This window comes from Filicampus tigris, chromosome 1 (genome assembly GCF_054856515.1).
Source record: "Filicampus tigris isolate MCC_2025a chromosome 1, RoL_Ftig_1.0, whole genome shotgun sequence".
NCBI lineage: Eukaryota > Metazoa > Chordata > Actinopteri > Syngnathiformes > Syngnathidae > Filicampus > Filicampus tigris.
This window is the reverse complement of record NC_141217.1, coordinates 4,324,994-4,340,538: the sequence shown is the minus strand read 5'-3', so window position 1 is coordinate 4,340,538 and position 15,545 is coordinate 4,324,994. Positions and strand designations below refer to the sequence as shown.

The 15,545-nt window shown below is 43.9% G+C and overlaps 1 protein-coding gene across 1 annotated transcript; it reads right to left on the bottom strand.

The window, feature by feature from the left end:
* Positions 1-2,153: 2,153 nt before the first annotated feature.
* LOC147152550 (ras-related protein Rap-2a-like) lies at positions 2,154-14,671 on the bottom strand. The gene is made up of 2 exons (XM_086048440.1): positions 13,985-14,671; positions 2,154-3,256 (listed from the first exon to the last, which is right to left on the bottom strand). Exons 1-2 carry the CDS (start codon positions 14,296-14,298, stop codon positions 3,019-3,021), a joined length of 552 nt encoding a protein of 183 aa, XP_085904566.1. The 5' UTR covers positions 14,299-14,671; the 3' UTR covers positions 2,154-3,018.
* Between the last annotated feature and the right edge of the window lie 874 nt (positions 14,672-15,545).

The following is a 15,545-nucleotide window of genomic DNA, read 5'->3' as shown; positions in this document are numbered from 1 at the left end:
ACAAAAGCACACTTTTGGAGTGAGGAGGAAACTGGCTACTTCATTCCTGTGGTGAGTGACATGAATATCAAGTGTTTTATTGACAGTTGTACATAACACACGGAAATGATGTCCATTTGAGTAACGACGCCCTGCGTCACAGTGGGTCATTCAAATGCCTGAGCAACTCTGTCCGCTCATTCAAGAAAACGGGATATTCAGAATGTTTTAGAAATCGGAAGTTTGACCTTAACCCGAATATTGACTGCATGTAAATGTAGTCACTATGGTGCTGGGGACAAAATGGCGGAGGAGGCATGTGTTTATAAAGTCGAAATGTCGTAGGTCGCGTACGTCGTAATTTGAGGACTTCCTGTACTGGGCCTGCATAGAACATACTTTTGAAAAAAAATTTGGGTTGACTTCCCCTTTAAATATTTTCCAAATATAAATCATCTAATTGGTTTTGCAGGTCATATAATTTGGATTGTTCCTCCATTGCTAATTCTGTTGTTTATTGGCAGAGTTATACCACATCTATTTTGTAAATGGATATTTTTCCATCCATCCATTATCGATACCGCTTTTCCTCACAAGGGTCGCGGGCGTGCTGGAGCCTATCCCAGCTGTCTTCGGGCAGTAGGCGGGGGACACCCTGAATTGGTAGCCAGCCAATCGCAGGGCACACACAGACAAACATCCGCACTCACAATCACACCTAGGGGCAATTTGGACAGTCCAATCAACTTACCATGCATGTTTTTGGAATGTGAGAAGAAACCGGAGTACCCGGAGAAAACCCACGCAGGCAAGGGGAGAACATGCAAACTCTGCACAGGGAGGCCGGAGCCGGGATCAAACCCGCGACCTCTGCACTGTGCCGCTGGATACTTTTCATTCTCCAAAAATCATTTAAGATCTCCTTAGATTTAAAATCAACAAAAATTTCCTCATAGTTGTGGCATTGTCCTCTTGTAGGAAGTCGAACCAACCTGAAATTTTGGACCACGTTAAAATCTCGACCCACTACGACTTCATCAGTGTTATAAGTTACTTTCCAACTTTTCAGCAGCCCACTCAAAAACTGATAATATTGTTTGTTCTGTATCCTTTTGTTGTAACTTAGCAAAATATAATTAACCCTGTCCCATTCAATCACGACCATTAACGAATGTCCATTAATATCACCTTTGAGGTTAATTACATTGCCAGAAAACATGTTAAACATGATCATTAGTCCAGCTGAGTGTGTACCATGACTGAAGAGCATAGCGTCCCCCCATTGTTGTTTCCAAAATTTTTTGCCAGTGTCCACAGTGTTTCTTGTAAAATAGTAAAATTGCTCTTTTTCTCCTAACAGAAAAGAAACATTGCCTTTTGTTTCACATTGTCGTTTAATTTTCTGTCATTTAACGATATAAATGATAACATTTAGCAAATTCCAAGTATGCACAAATGAAATTATGTGCAGGAATGCGTGTCACATGTTTTAGCAGAGGCTGCCAAAAAGCGTCCACTCACTCCGCCATCTTGGATCCTCACCCTCCAAACATTTGTCCTTCCTGTTGTTCCCCTCGTCGCCTTGACGGCATCACTGCTTGGGGGAGCTCACGTGTAAACTGAGGACCGAGGATTTAGGACTGAGGATGTTGCATATAAAGAAATGAGATTCGGCCCATCTGACAATCAAGCATGTCATGGTGCCGTGATTGATTTGTGAGAAAGCAACACGGTACCATCGTGCAAACAGGAGGTTGTCAAATACAAAGAAGAAAGAGTACCGCTAGTTGTAGAAGAAACAACACAGCTGATCCAGTTGCTCCTCCTTTTGCATCTGCGAGCTTCAGATTGCTCCCTAATTGGCTATCATTCTGTTTCTTGTCACAATCATGGAGTCGGTGGCTTGGCCGAACTTGGTGCTGACCACACGCATACGGGTTCGTTATCAGACATATTGAACAGCGTTTACATTTATGATTGTTGACTGCGACTGTATTGTGAGAAGAACGCTGAGGAAAATTACTCTCAACAGACCACATCGCAGGATAATCACTGTGGACAACATTTTAGACTCACCCGATAATCTTGCTTTTACTAACTATGAGGCGGATTCATGTTTTTGGAATGTGGGATGAAACTCCACACAGTCAGCAAAGGAACACAAACCGGCTCGATTCATTGGTGCATAAAGATTTCCTTTATTTTGGTCGAAAACAAGTGTTGATGAAAGCCACTAACTGATGCAATTCAAGATACACGATCACTATCATGTTCGGCATACAAGGCATTTGTATCATCTGTCAAGTGTCTGCACATTTTAACAATGATTGATTGACATTGTCTCTTTGGGTGAAATTGCACTCGAGGTCAGCGTGAGAGTATGACTTCATGCACACATCATCCATGTTTGCGACATTTGGGATATTCCGAGGGAATTTCCTCAAAAGGTGCAGCTTTTTATTCTTCGACATTCATTCATCTAATCATTCATTCATAGTTAGGCGGGCCACCTGCTGGACCGACCTCTGGGGTGACACCTTCACAGTGGTGCTGCTTGACATCTGTGTAGAAATCTGCCGTTTGGTCTTTGCACCGTCAACACGAGTGCAAAAGAGAAACAGGACGGATACTGTATATTTGCTGCTGTCTTTTTCTTGGCTTCCCAAATTGATTTAGGGCTCCAATCCTCTTTGTTGATGGCTTTTAAGGTGGTTTTGGCACTGAGCCGCCTTTGGGAAAGCCCCTGAAATTGGCTGTTTACCAGGACGGGGTTGATGGATGTGGGAGTTCAAAGGAAAATCCACCCCGTGTCCAAGGGATTTGATTTCATCTCATTTGTCTGCTTCGCTGGGTGCTTTCCTACATTTCCCAGCATGCCTCTCAGCCAAAGTGCATGCCTGACAAGGAAATAAGGGATGGCAATAGCAAGATTTTTCCTTGACTCCCCAGCAACTTCAATCTAACAACGTGAATTTATTTGCCTCTGTTCGCGTTTTGGGATCCATCAGTACTGCGCCCCTCCGGCAGGCCGATGGGCCGCTACTGCACGCTGCAGGCGGGGCAGCACGCCTCTCTGCGGTCCGGCAGTGGGCAAAAATCCATCTGCCGCACAATCTCAGTGAAAAGCTCGTCCACCATTGTCTTGCTCTTGGCAGAGGTCTCCATGAAGGGGCAGCCCCAGTCTTCTGCCAGTGCTTGGCCCTCGCTGGGCGACACCTCCCTTTCGTCCTCCAGGTCCACCTTGTTTCCCACCAGCACCACCGGCACCTGCTGGTACCTGGAGAGAAAAGACAAAGCCATATGTAATATCTGCAGCCTTCTCTCTTTTGGACTAGCACTATAACAGGAACTTCCCGATGCCTCCGAGGAAAACTCAGTGATGCAGTGAGTGTCAGCCTACGTATTGTCAGTTGCTGAAAGCACAAGAACGATGCACACTGAAGCAAGAGGAAAGCGACAAATGCAGCTCCTGCAGCTTCCCAAGGAGGCTGCCAGCCCTCCGTGGGTGTCTAATATCATTAGGGAACTGTCACGACACGAGACTACCTCTTTGGAACAATGCTTGGCATGCAAGTGCTGCATCTAATGGCATCTAACAAGCATTGCTATTGTGCAATACACGTGTCTCTCGTCTAAGCGTGCGAGGTACCGTTCCCCTGGGCCATCGATAGGAGGAGAACAGGCCGGAGCGAGTCATGGATAACAGGTTATTGAATAACGGAAAACTCCTACTGCGACAGATACAGTGTCACATCATGGAATATGAACAAACCTTAACAAAGACACATATTATGCCTCTTTTTTTCAACCAAAATTGAAAACAGTTCTCAGGTTTCTTAATAAAGTTCTCTGACGCTTTTATGTCAAAACACAAAACTAATGAAGAACTACACCACACTTAATTTCCACTTGAAATCACTCGGTTTGAGGGGGGGGGGCATGGGAGGATTGACTGGTGGTCGCCAGCCAATCATAGGGAGCACAAAGAGGCCAACCAACCATTCATTGTTTCACACCATCTCAGTGACTCCTTTAAGAAATCCATCATTACCAATTCTTTATATATTTTTTTTCATGTGGTTGTCCGACTGACACTCTTCTGCATGTAATGTCCACCATTAGTGCCGTACGTGGATTACCGACCTCATGGCCTCTGCTTTTGTGAAATGCCGGAGGGAAGGCGCATCCTTCAGAAAGGAAGGACGAGTGGCATGGACAAGCTTGTCGTCCCACCTGTGTGGGCAGCGAGGGTGTGAACAAGGAGAGAGCCACGTGGGCAAATGCAAGCTGACAGTCTCACAGGAGAAACTCTAAATATATCTACAAAGACACAGGGAGTGCCGGCTTCTCCGTGGTGGAGCGGGTGGAGAGCTCGCTTCGTTTGTTTGTTGCCATGCCGGTCGACTGTATGCTGGCACTGTTTTGCCTCGCAGGGGATAGTTGTCTACTTTGTAGTATAGGGTTCCAATAGCCAAGTGGCATTTAATTGGAATGTTCCTGTTGTCCTAGTAGAAATGCACTGGCAGGTCAGCGATTAATTGGCCAAACTGTACCCACTTCCACAAATATATACTGTAGTAAGTACCACTTTCATCCTCTTTAGCCACTTTGTGTTTTCTGAATGAGAGACATGAAGTGAAGGCGATGCACCTCAGGATTCTTTTGAACTAATTAATTTAATTGTAAAACACGTTACCACTGTAAGACATCGAGAGTTTGAAGTAGGGTACGCTGTTTTTTAACACCAGCCACATTTTAACACCCCCAAAATTTGACACGTGTGCTTAAGAACAGTAAGTTCTACTCTATTTGACCACCACAGCACACCACACAGGATGACATTTACTAAAACCGACCTGTAACAGGCAGTATTGTGCCAAAGGGCATCCAGACTGCTGAAAAATATAAAGAAGGAAAGTATGTGCAGAAGAAGAAACACAAAGAAGCTAGGCTAAGGTGAAGAAGCAACACGAGAAGCTAGGCTAACTGTTTGCTTATCTGGAGGTTGCAAACTGTTCTTGTCATTTTTCTTATGGTGAAAGTAGGGCTGTTCGATTTTGCTACCGGCGATTCTGCTATTTTCTCAGGCAAGTGAGTGTTTAGTTAATAAATCGGGCAAATATAGATCTGTAGTGTAGTGTGTGCCCCGTATGTACAATACAACCCGTGAGCAAGTTACTCAAAGTCTGAAAGGTGTCACTTTTTTTCTCCTCTACGACGGACCTCCGGTCCAGCCGGTCGGACTATGCATCCGTATGACAGTGCAATGTATTATTGGGGTGACAATTTTGCCCTAATCATTGATTTATGTTTAAGTAAGACCAGGGAGGAAGGTGAAAGGCTAGTCACTATATAGCTGGTTGGCAAAATGACTTGCTGACAGACTGTTTGGTTTACAGACTTGACTGTCTACCTTCGCTCATGTTGATGATTTCGTTTCAGGTGGTATATGCACTTTCTTCTTTCATTATTGGTTTAATTAACAACAGATCTGAAATCTATTGTGTAAGTAAAATGCTGTTAATCCCAATGGATTGTTCAGTGTATTAAGTTAAATTGACTGGCATTTTGAGTTCAAAGAAAGACAAATTAAGTTTAAATAAAAGACATTCAGGGCGGCACCGTGGTCGACTGGTTAGCACGTCCGCCTCACAGTTCAGAGGTCGTGGGTTCGATCCTGGCTCCGGTCTCCCTGTGTGGAGCTTGCATGTTCTCCCCGTGCCTGCGTGGGTTTTCTCCGGGTACTCCAGTTTCCTCCCACATTCCAAAAACATGCCTGGTAAGTTGATTTGACTCTCTAAATTGCCCCTAGGTGTGATTGTGAGTGCGGATGTTTGTATGTGTGTGCCCTGCGATTGGCCGGCTACCAATTCAGGGTGTTCCCCGCCTACTGCCCGAAGACAGCTGGGATAGGCTCCAGCACACCCCGCGACCTTTGTGAGGATAAGTGGTATCGATAATGGATGGATGGATAAAAGACATTCAAAATGCTTCATTTTTCATTATTTTTATTTTACAAAGAAATCGTAATTGTAAAATCGTGTTTGAGAGAAAATAATCGGGATTTTCTTGTTAGGCAAAATCGAACAGCCCTACCTTCAAGACATGCAAAACAATAGGGCCTTTCCTTACTTTGATCCCAAAGGATGTTTTACTGCTTTGAATGTGAATGCCATGTCATTTAATTCTGATAGGGCTGACAGTGTCAAATATTTGGATAATAGATTATTCTATATATTAATAAAAAAATCATAACAAATTTTATTTAGTGTACTACAAAAACATTTTTCTCCCAATTGCTGTTTATTATCCTATTATTGTTGTTCATTGGTTTAGTGATTGAAAAACAACAACTAAACAACAATTACGCAATATCACACAAGAGGGATTGAGTTCAGTCAGGGTTTTTCAAAATAAAAGCAGATGTTTGCAAACATCCTATTCAGTGCTTTAAGTGGGCCGGTACACAGCACTTCTCAATTTTAGCCTCTAGCGTACCGTGACTTTTTACTATCTATCTATCTATCTATCTATCTATCTATCTATCTATTGATCCATCCATTCATCCATCCATCCATCCATCCATCCACCCATGCATCTATCTATACATCTATTCATTTGTCTATCCATCAATTAACTAACTTAATGATTTGCTGTTACCCACCGCTTAATTTACCTGGCCAAAGTCGATTAAGGGCACTCCCCCCCCACTTAAAGCACTGTTTTTACTTGCCTAAAGATCATCAATTTGCTTTCACAAAGGGCTACATAAATCAGAGAACATGTTGAGAGGCTGACATCGGAGGATATGTACAATTTTAAGTTGAACCATGGCACTAAACATTGATCATTAAAATAGTTGTTACTTGATTTGATAATCAATTAGTTATTGATATAGTGATTAATTCTGATACTTCTGAGTTCTATCATATATTCTCGCGTTCTCGTGCCCTCACCAGCAGTTATTGATTTTTCATGGCATTATCCACTTCTTGTCTCATTCGAGCTAAACTACATGACAATTTGAGGATTTCAATTGTGCTGTGTGCTAAAAGTGGAGTTTCAGTGTGGCTAACAAACAATTCAATGTAAAGCGTGTTCAATATTTGACAAGTTTATACTTGAGATGCAGATTTCTCTGCAGCTCACATTTGTGGGAGCCTATAGCCTACCAGTGTTCATGTTTGTTGTTTCTGTGGCTATAAAGCTGCAAATATGCTGCACTGTCTTTAAAAGACGCAGAGTTAAACTTCAGTTGTAGCTAATTACCGCTGAGGGTTGCTGTGCCGGGAACCTACACAAAGAGAAGCAATGTTTATAACTCGCAAAAAAAAGTTGGGACGTTTGTATCCTCGGGGCACACAGAGCCTTATTAAAACTACCTGCTGTGCTAAATAGCGATTTTACATGCCCCATAGCAGCAGCAAGCAATCCAGCACGAAGGCCTTCAATGACGCAGTCTGCATCTGCCGCTAATTAGCACCAGATGCAGTGCTGTAGCCTGTGTGTGCTATGTGCTACACACAAAATACACAAACAAATCACATGACTTCTGCAGTTGTGTGAAGTCTTGAAGAAGTGCTCAACAAATCTGTCTGTCTGTGCTACTCAGCATTACAGCGATAAAAAGAGAGCAATTGGGCCAGTGCAGCAGACCTGATGTGCCAATTTTAACCCTGTTACCACTGTCGTGAGCAAAATCGGAGGCGTATTTTTTTCATTAGAGGTCATCAGTTAATACGAGTAATATGTTTGTGCTGCAGACACATCGTCAACACAAACACTTAACTGGTGACCCTCCATTGCTTGCTCTCCTACCAGCTGGCTGCTTTAATGACTTGCATTTTTGCTGCTGGCCAATGCTAAAAGCCTGAGGTCGAAATTGTGCTTTGAGGCCGCACCAGAGAGCCCCCTGAGATGCATCGTTTTGGTCTCCACCCTGTTCCCGCTCCCATCCTGCTATTTGACACAGCATCAGTCCAGCGTGAAAGGACGACTTTGAAGCAGCCGACTCAGCACATGCAGCGAGATGATACGATTGTGTAAAAAACTCTGGAGCTGGACGTCACCAGGTGGCGTATGCTAGCTCGCACTCTGTGGCATGGAACAGCATGCAGGCTCGTGTGAGAGCGAGGTCTGCAGCACACATTCTTTCCCACATAAAAGCCCCGCATTCCAGTTTACACGACTCTCTAATGGACGCCTGATGTCTTTTTGGCTTCAAACCCAACTCAATTCCATTAGGTTCTGGTGAGTGGGTTCATGCAACTTCACCGCATGTTGGCTAGCTCAGCACAAATGTGGATCAGCGGGGAGGATGATCACCTCAAGGCTCTGTAACGTGATGTCGACGCCCTGCGAAGACAGCGTGCACGGGGCGCCTTGTTAACTGTCTGTGACAGGCCATTTGAGCCCTTTGTCAGCTGCAAAATACATGTGGTGCTCGTCGGAACTTCCGCGCCAGCGGGAAAGTATTGTTTTTCTGCAGAAAAAGCAGACTCCGGCGCTCCACTCGCGAGTCATTCTCATCATTATCATGGGACCATGTGGGGGCCCGCACATGACAAGCAAAAAATCGCCAAGTTTGTTCTTACTGGTCTTATGCTACGTTCACAACAAACGCGGATGAAGCGTTCCGAGTCGCTTGATTCGCTTGCGTTTGACCACGGGAAATTTAAATCTTGAATGCTGCAGCCGCTCATTCGCTCACAGCGGAGAGGGGAGGGGCTTCGCTTGGTAGTAGCCTACGACAGCATTTTTCAATATCGCAATCAAATGGCCGACACACTATGCTATCCATCCATCCATTATCGATACCGCTTATCCTCACAAGGGTCGCGGAGAGTTCTGGAGCTTATCCCAGCTGACTTTGGGCAGTAGGCAGGGGACACCCTGAATTGGTTTCCAGCCAATCGCAGGGCACAACGAGACAAACACACGCACTCACAATCACACCTAGGGGCAATTTAGAGAGTCCAATCAACTTATCTTATCAAATTCTTAAAAATGGCTGGACTAAGCATGGCCGGAAGTGGATTTTAGTCGGCCCTCATGCGTTTGACTTGGTCGCGAGGCGGCCAAATTTCATCTCAGCCTACTCTGTGAAAGGCTTCTTTTTCGGCTTCTTTCTACTCTTGCCTCGGTGCGAGCGACAACTGCCGCATTGATTCACATGACCAACGCATTGTGCTGTTGGCGACAGGTCTGCGACACATGCCACGCACACATCAGGAATTGTTGCTGCTCTGATCGGTCCATTATGTCACATGTTGCGATGACATACAGTTTCCCACACAAAGAAGAGGAGAGCATGCAGCACGCATAGGGTGACCATATGTCCCAATTTGCGCGGGACTGTCCCGCATTTTAATGATTTTTGATTTTCAAATGTGCGTCTAAAATCGTGTTTTTTATTAAACGCCGGTGTGAGGAGAGCAGACAACACACGGTGGAGGCTATTACGGGGGCGGGTCTCGGGCTGTGTGTATGTGTGGGGTGGCGGTATGGTGTTCGGGCGGGTGTGACTGTCTGTGTGCGGGACTGTGAAGGGCAGGGGTATGCTGTCAATCAATAGCTGGGCGCACAGGCAGGCAATAGTTGTTTTTAAAGATACGCCTACCAAAAACAAGCATTTTAGCGACACGTTCCATACATTTGTGATGAATTAATGAAAATGGAGGACTCTAAGGAAAGTAAGAAGACAAGAAAGAAAATTGCAAAGAAAAATGAAATGCAGTTATAACAAGGTCTGGGAACTCACTGCCCGTGGGTGAAGCCAGTGAAAGACGAGTCAGATAAAGCTTTCTGTGAACTTTGTGGCTACTGTTGCTGTTATGGAGAAAACTGAAAGACTTGAGTTGTGATTGACATAACCTCAAGTGTTTCATCAGTGCTTTCCTTGCTTCTGGAAGTGCATAGTGCTGCTCCGGTGGACACGTTTGTTTACAACTGAATTGATTGTAGTAACAGTATTGTTATCTCCTGACTATTTTTGATATACTTCTTGTTTTATTTTCATTTTATGCTGTGGCTGTTTAATTGGAAAATAATTTGAATTGCAGTAGTTGTAGTAGCCTGTCATTGTTTGGATTGTCTTTGTTACTGTAGTAAATTGTTACTGCACTTCATGCTCTACATGTTGATTTGAGATTTGACAAGATATGATGAGATGATGATGATTTCAGCCTTAATTGTGAGCTCCTATTGCAAGGGCAGAGCTATGGTGGGCCTGGGTGTGCACAGGCCCACCCAGATTGACAGACTGCCCACCCATTGAGATTCATGAAAAAAATATATACTTTTACATTTTTAGAAAATTATTATGAAATTATTTTTGAATTTGTGTTTCGTTGTGTTTTCTTTAATTGTATTGAATATTAAGAATGGCATAATTGTGGTTGCCTATTATTCAATTTGTTATTTTATTTTAAGAATTTTAATTAATTTTAATAATTTTTATGAATAAGGGCGGGGGGTCGCGGCCGGAAGGGTACCCAGGTCAAGGGTGAAGGGTCGCGGCCGGACCGGCAAAAAAGGGTCAAGTGCCCAGCTCTGGTGTTTAATTTGACTGGCATTTTGCGCGACAAATGAGAGGTGGAGTGTTTTTTTTCATATATTTATTTGTTTATTTTTATGAGAGTCGGAGTGCACCGTTACCAACGTGTGTGACGTGGACACTGATGGGGTCAGGAGAACCCGGAAGAGAAGGCAAAGTAGCGGCAGGTAGGACAAGGGTGTGGAGCAGATGCACTCAGTTACAAGTGTGAGCGCCATAGAAAACTCTATGTTGACGAAATGGGATAGAATGAAGCCCCAGTTGAATAAGCAAGCAATACGACATCCAGTGGCGGAGCCAGAACGTGGCTAATGGCTGGGCCTGGCAGGTGGGCTTGAATATTTCTCTCACTGAGCACAATCCTGCTGTGCCGACACATGTCATGTCATGTCATCTTCCAAACCGCTTATCCTATATAGGGTCGCGGGGAGTTGCTGGAGCCTATCCCAGCCGTCAATGGGCGAAGGCAGACTACACCCCGAACTGGTCGCCAGCCAGTCGCAGGGCACACATGGACACTGTCACTGAGCGGGAATCGATCCCACGCTGCCCGCACACAACTCAGGCGTGTGTACCACTACACTATCAGCGGACATGCCGACACATGTATATTCAAATAAAATGAGAAACTGAATAGTATGAAGTTCAGATCTTCTCATCTTCGTCGTCTAATCTTCCTTAGACAACCACAATTATGCCATTCTTAATATTCAATAAAATAAACCATGAGTACAAAACCAAGAATCGAACCGAACCGTGTAGTCTATGTCAACGGCTCATATCCACACAGCACAATGACATAAAAGTCTCTTCATTCTTCACAATTCTAAATACAGTGATCCCTCATTCATCGCGGTTAATGGGGGCACAGAACCCGCCGCGATAACTGAAACCCGCAAAGTCGGACTTATGATTATGATTTTATATGATATTTATTGTACAGTTTTATTTTGGGGGATTGTTACGCTGTTGCGAACCCCAACATGGTTCCCACACTTCTAAATACTTGTTAAACAATCAATTTAACTATAAAAATGCTAAATGAAGAATATAAATACCAAGCTTGCAGGCTGTGATCAGAATTTAGCTTCGAACAACCGCGGCAGCTGACGAGCACGACGGAACGTTCGCTAAAAACTATGTTGAAGTTTTCATTTTTATCATAAAATTGACTTACCTTAACTAGAATGCCATAGTGTAATTTATCCAATCCTGCACTTTAAAACGCTTGTCGCCGTCGTGAAAAGTGAAAGTAAAAGCGGCAGCTTCTTCTTCCCTCATTCTTCTTCGCCTGCTTTTTCTTCTTCTTCTCCTCCTACTTCATTTCAAAAACGAAGAAGTATGGCCGTCGGGGATCATGCATTAACTTTATCTTTGCACAACAACATCAATAAAGTCCCATGTCGCTGGCCGGTCGGGACCTGCGCTCATGAATTATAAACACAGCAGTTGTACTCTATCTGATTTTTACAAAACTTTATTAGACCAAACACGTCCTTACAAATATGGAGGAGAAAGTATCCGGCTTGACTCTGACTAAATCAATGGCACATTTGAATAGTGGACGAGATTAAGCGAGAGGCTGCGATAATGCGCACACAGTCACCTCACGTACAGTACAGTGTGTGGAAAAATTAAACCCACTTGCGCTCTCGTTGGTCGATATCGCGCTGGGAACCAGTCACCGCCTTTTATGAGTGCCTGCGGGTATGTACAAAGTCTCCGAGTCAACTCATATCTTTGAAACAATGCGTCTTTCTGCAATATAACAATATAGCCGATATGGCTGCGTTGTTTCATTTTTAATTTATGAATGCTTCTGAAAAATCCACAATGCACTGAGGGCGCGAAAGTTGAAGCGCGAAGTAGCGAGGGATCACTATTGCTTTTTACTTACTTTAGGTTTGTTCCTGCTTGCATTTTGAGTGTGTGTGCAAAATATGTGTCCATTTTATTTCATGAAGCCATGACTGTGGATGGTATGATAAACAATTACTTATTGGCCGCCTGGGGCCATGTTGATTGCTTGCTATGATGTGAAAGAAACGATTTTGATTGATCTTGACTGTAACGCTCCTGTCCCACTGAGGAGTGAATGTTTATAACAGTTAGAAAAGTGCACATTGACAACAGAGTTTGGTCAGGGTTGCAAAGGTTCTCCACATGTTCGCCAACAGTTTTAATTTTTTTTTTTTTTTTTGCCACATGGAAATTTTTAACATGTTCAAAAAAAGCCGAGGCGAATGTCTGGCGAACATCTGGAAAATGTGTGGCCAACCGTTACGACCTTGAACAAACCCGGCGAACCCTGACAAGAACACAACATTCGCAACCTTCACAAACACAAACGTTTGCCCCTCAGTGAGATACGAGCTTAAGAATTGTATGTTTTTTTTACTTAAAATATATTATTTTAGACTTTGTATTCAGAACAATTGTACATATATGCTTGAAATATGCAGTTAATATAAAAAAACACTTGTGGCAGAGGGGATGGCCCCTGGCCACCCTGTAGCTCCACCCCTGCGCTCAGCCAAACTCAGGGTTGATTATGATTGAACAGTTGGCTGGACTGTTTTCCGAGCAGAGGGGAGAGAAAAAAGTCACTCTTAACACACCTCACTTCACAGGATCATAATTTAGGATAATCTTTAAGAGACATCTGGTAATCACAACTTTCATTTTTCCCCATCTCAGGGCACATATGCTGTAGGTACACATATAGGAGGCATAATATGTAGTTTTTTATCCTTTCTCTTTTATCCTGTTTTTTCCCTGTTTGTTTTTCTTGTGTTGATTGTATGGACCTGGACTTTTGCAAATAAAGAAAAAAGAAATAATAAAGAATAGGCTACAGTGAAATAGCAAGCATTAAAATGCACATTCATGCCAAAAGTACCCAGGGAAAAATGTGCATATTCTGAATCTTGTCCTCACACGGACGTAACGTGTATTTAATGAATGTAATTGTGCTTCTTCATCCCAAACTGTACCGATCACAGTGAGCATTTCAAGGCCTCATCAGTCACATGATGTCACCAAGAGACCTTTCACAGTCCTGTCATGTTATGAAAGGGGCTATCCAAGATAAGGCCCAACTAAGCTGTGGGGTTGTGGGATGATCTCAGTGGATTTGTTGAGTAATGGTCTGAACTAAGTGATCAGAAGCACTTCCCAAGTTAGTCATATGTATGCGAGTGGAAAGCCGCACGCCTCAGCAGCTGCTTTTTAACACAATATGTCATTGCGCTCATCAATGCAAAAGATAGTGTGCATCCATTCATCTTCCCAGCATTTTTTTCTATTCAAGTTTCCCATCCAAGTATAGTACTGCAGGCCTGATCTATCTATCTATCTATCTATCTATCTATCTATCTATCTATCCATCCATCCAGCCATCCATCCATCCATCCATCTAAAACACAGACACCTTTCAAATTGCAACCTCACCTCTTGACCCTGATAATCTGGTCCCTCATGGGTTTGATGTCCTGAAAGCTCTGCTGGTTGACCAGACTGTAGACCAAGATGAAGCCCTGGCCGTTCCTGATATAAAGGTCTCGCATGGAGGCGAACTGCTCGGTACCGGCCGTGTCAAGGATCTCCAGCACCGACGGGGACGAGTCCACCTCAATCTCCTTCCGGTAGAAGTCTTCGATGGTCGGGTCGTACTTCTCGATGAACGTTCCGGTGACGAACTGCACGGTCAGGGCCGACTTGCCCACCCCGCCGCTGCCTAGCACCACCACCTTGTACTCCCGCATCGCGCCCCACTTTCACATCAGGCACATCCCGACCTCGCGTTGTGCGCTCACGCCGCGGCCACGACTCGACGAATGCGGTGCAGGCGGAGGAGATGTTGCATTCAGCCTCGACGGAGACGGTCCCACGCTATCTGGAAGGAACCCCCTTCCACGGGCATCCATAATGCAATAGGCAGAAATAAGACTGGCTATAATTAGAAGCAAGCCGGCTGCACATCTTGCTAATATTCTAAAACGACACCCACCCCTCCTCTCCGTGCTCAGCGACGATCAGGAAGGAAAGGCAAATGTTTTTTTTTTTTTTTGTCCCCGAGAAGACAAAAAAAAAGTGTAGGGAATCCACGCCTTTGGATTCCGCGCATCAGGCGGACGTTTCCGGGATGTCTAGTATGAAAGAAGGGAGGTGACTATCAACGGACATATCATTAGGTACACCCAAGAGCTGTAAAAATAGGCTTCTCCTCAATTTTACTTGACACTTTCAGGAAAATATATGTGTTTATTTACGGAACACATAACACCAAGGGTGCTATTCGTGACGAGAGTTTCTCATATTGTGGCGGTCAAAATATTAGAAACATCTCTCAGACAGAGGGCCCTCGATGGTCCCGATATACGATAGAAAATGTCGTCACGCAATACCCAGGAGCGATCTGCCGTAAAGCCCTTTTAAATTGATTGTTGCCAATAAATGTTGGTCATTAAGATATCTACCGTAATTATGATTTTACAATTAGCGTAGTTTGTTTGTATGGGTTATATCGTCGTAAACCAACGACCATCCCTATATTGTTCAATTACGTCTTACGTCGTTTAGTATTGTGCCTATGAATAATATTTTTGTGTATTATTATAACTGGCCCATCATTACCATGTTTCCCGTTTTATATAAAATATACTCAAAGATCAATGGAATTGGGTGAGAGAAAATACTTGTAGCCTATAGAGAATACATTTCTCCCCAAAAAAGATTACAGCAAAATCAGTAGATGTGCGTTTGTCCTGTTTGGTTGGGCACAGAGCAGCAAGGATGGCACACAGTCTCCTACCGTCTCCCGTGTGGCCCCCTCTGTTGGCCAAAGCTGCGAATTACATCTCGCTATGCAGGGTCAACAAGTTCAACACATCCTCGACTGTTTACTCTGTTAGTGTCAGCCCCTTTGGCCTCCACCCAATAAACATGGCTTTATATAGCAGTAATTATTCCTTTATTTGAAATGTATGAAGGGGTTCAAGAAAAAACACAT

Bases quoted from the DNA above. Each gene is read 5' to 3' on its own strand.
- LOC147152550 (XM_086048440.1), bottom strand. From the start codon at position 14,298: ATGCGGGAGTACAAGGTGGTGGTGCTAGGCAGCGGCGGGGTGGGCAAG. The intron at 3,257-13,984 runs GTGAGGTTGCAA...TTTTCTCTCCAG, and splicing joins CAGATTATCAGGGTCAAGAG to GTACCAGCAGGTGCCGGTGG.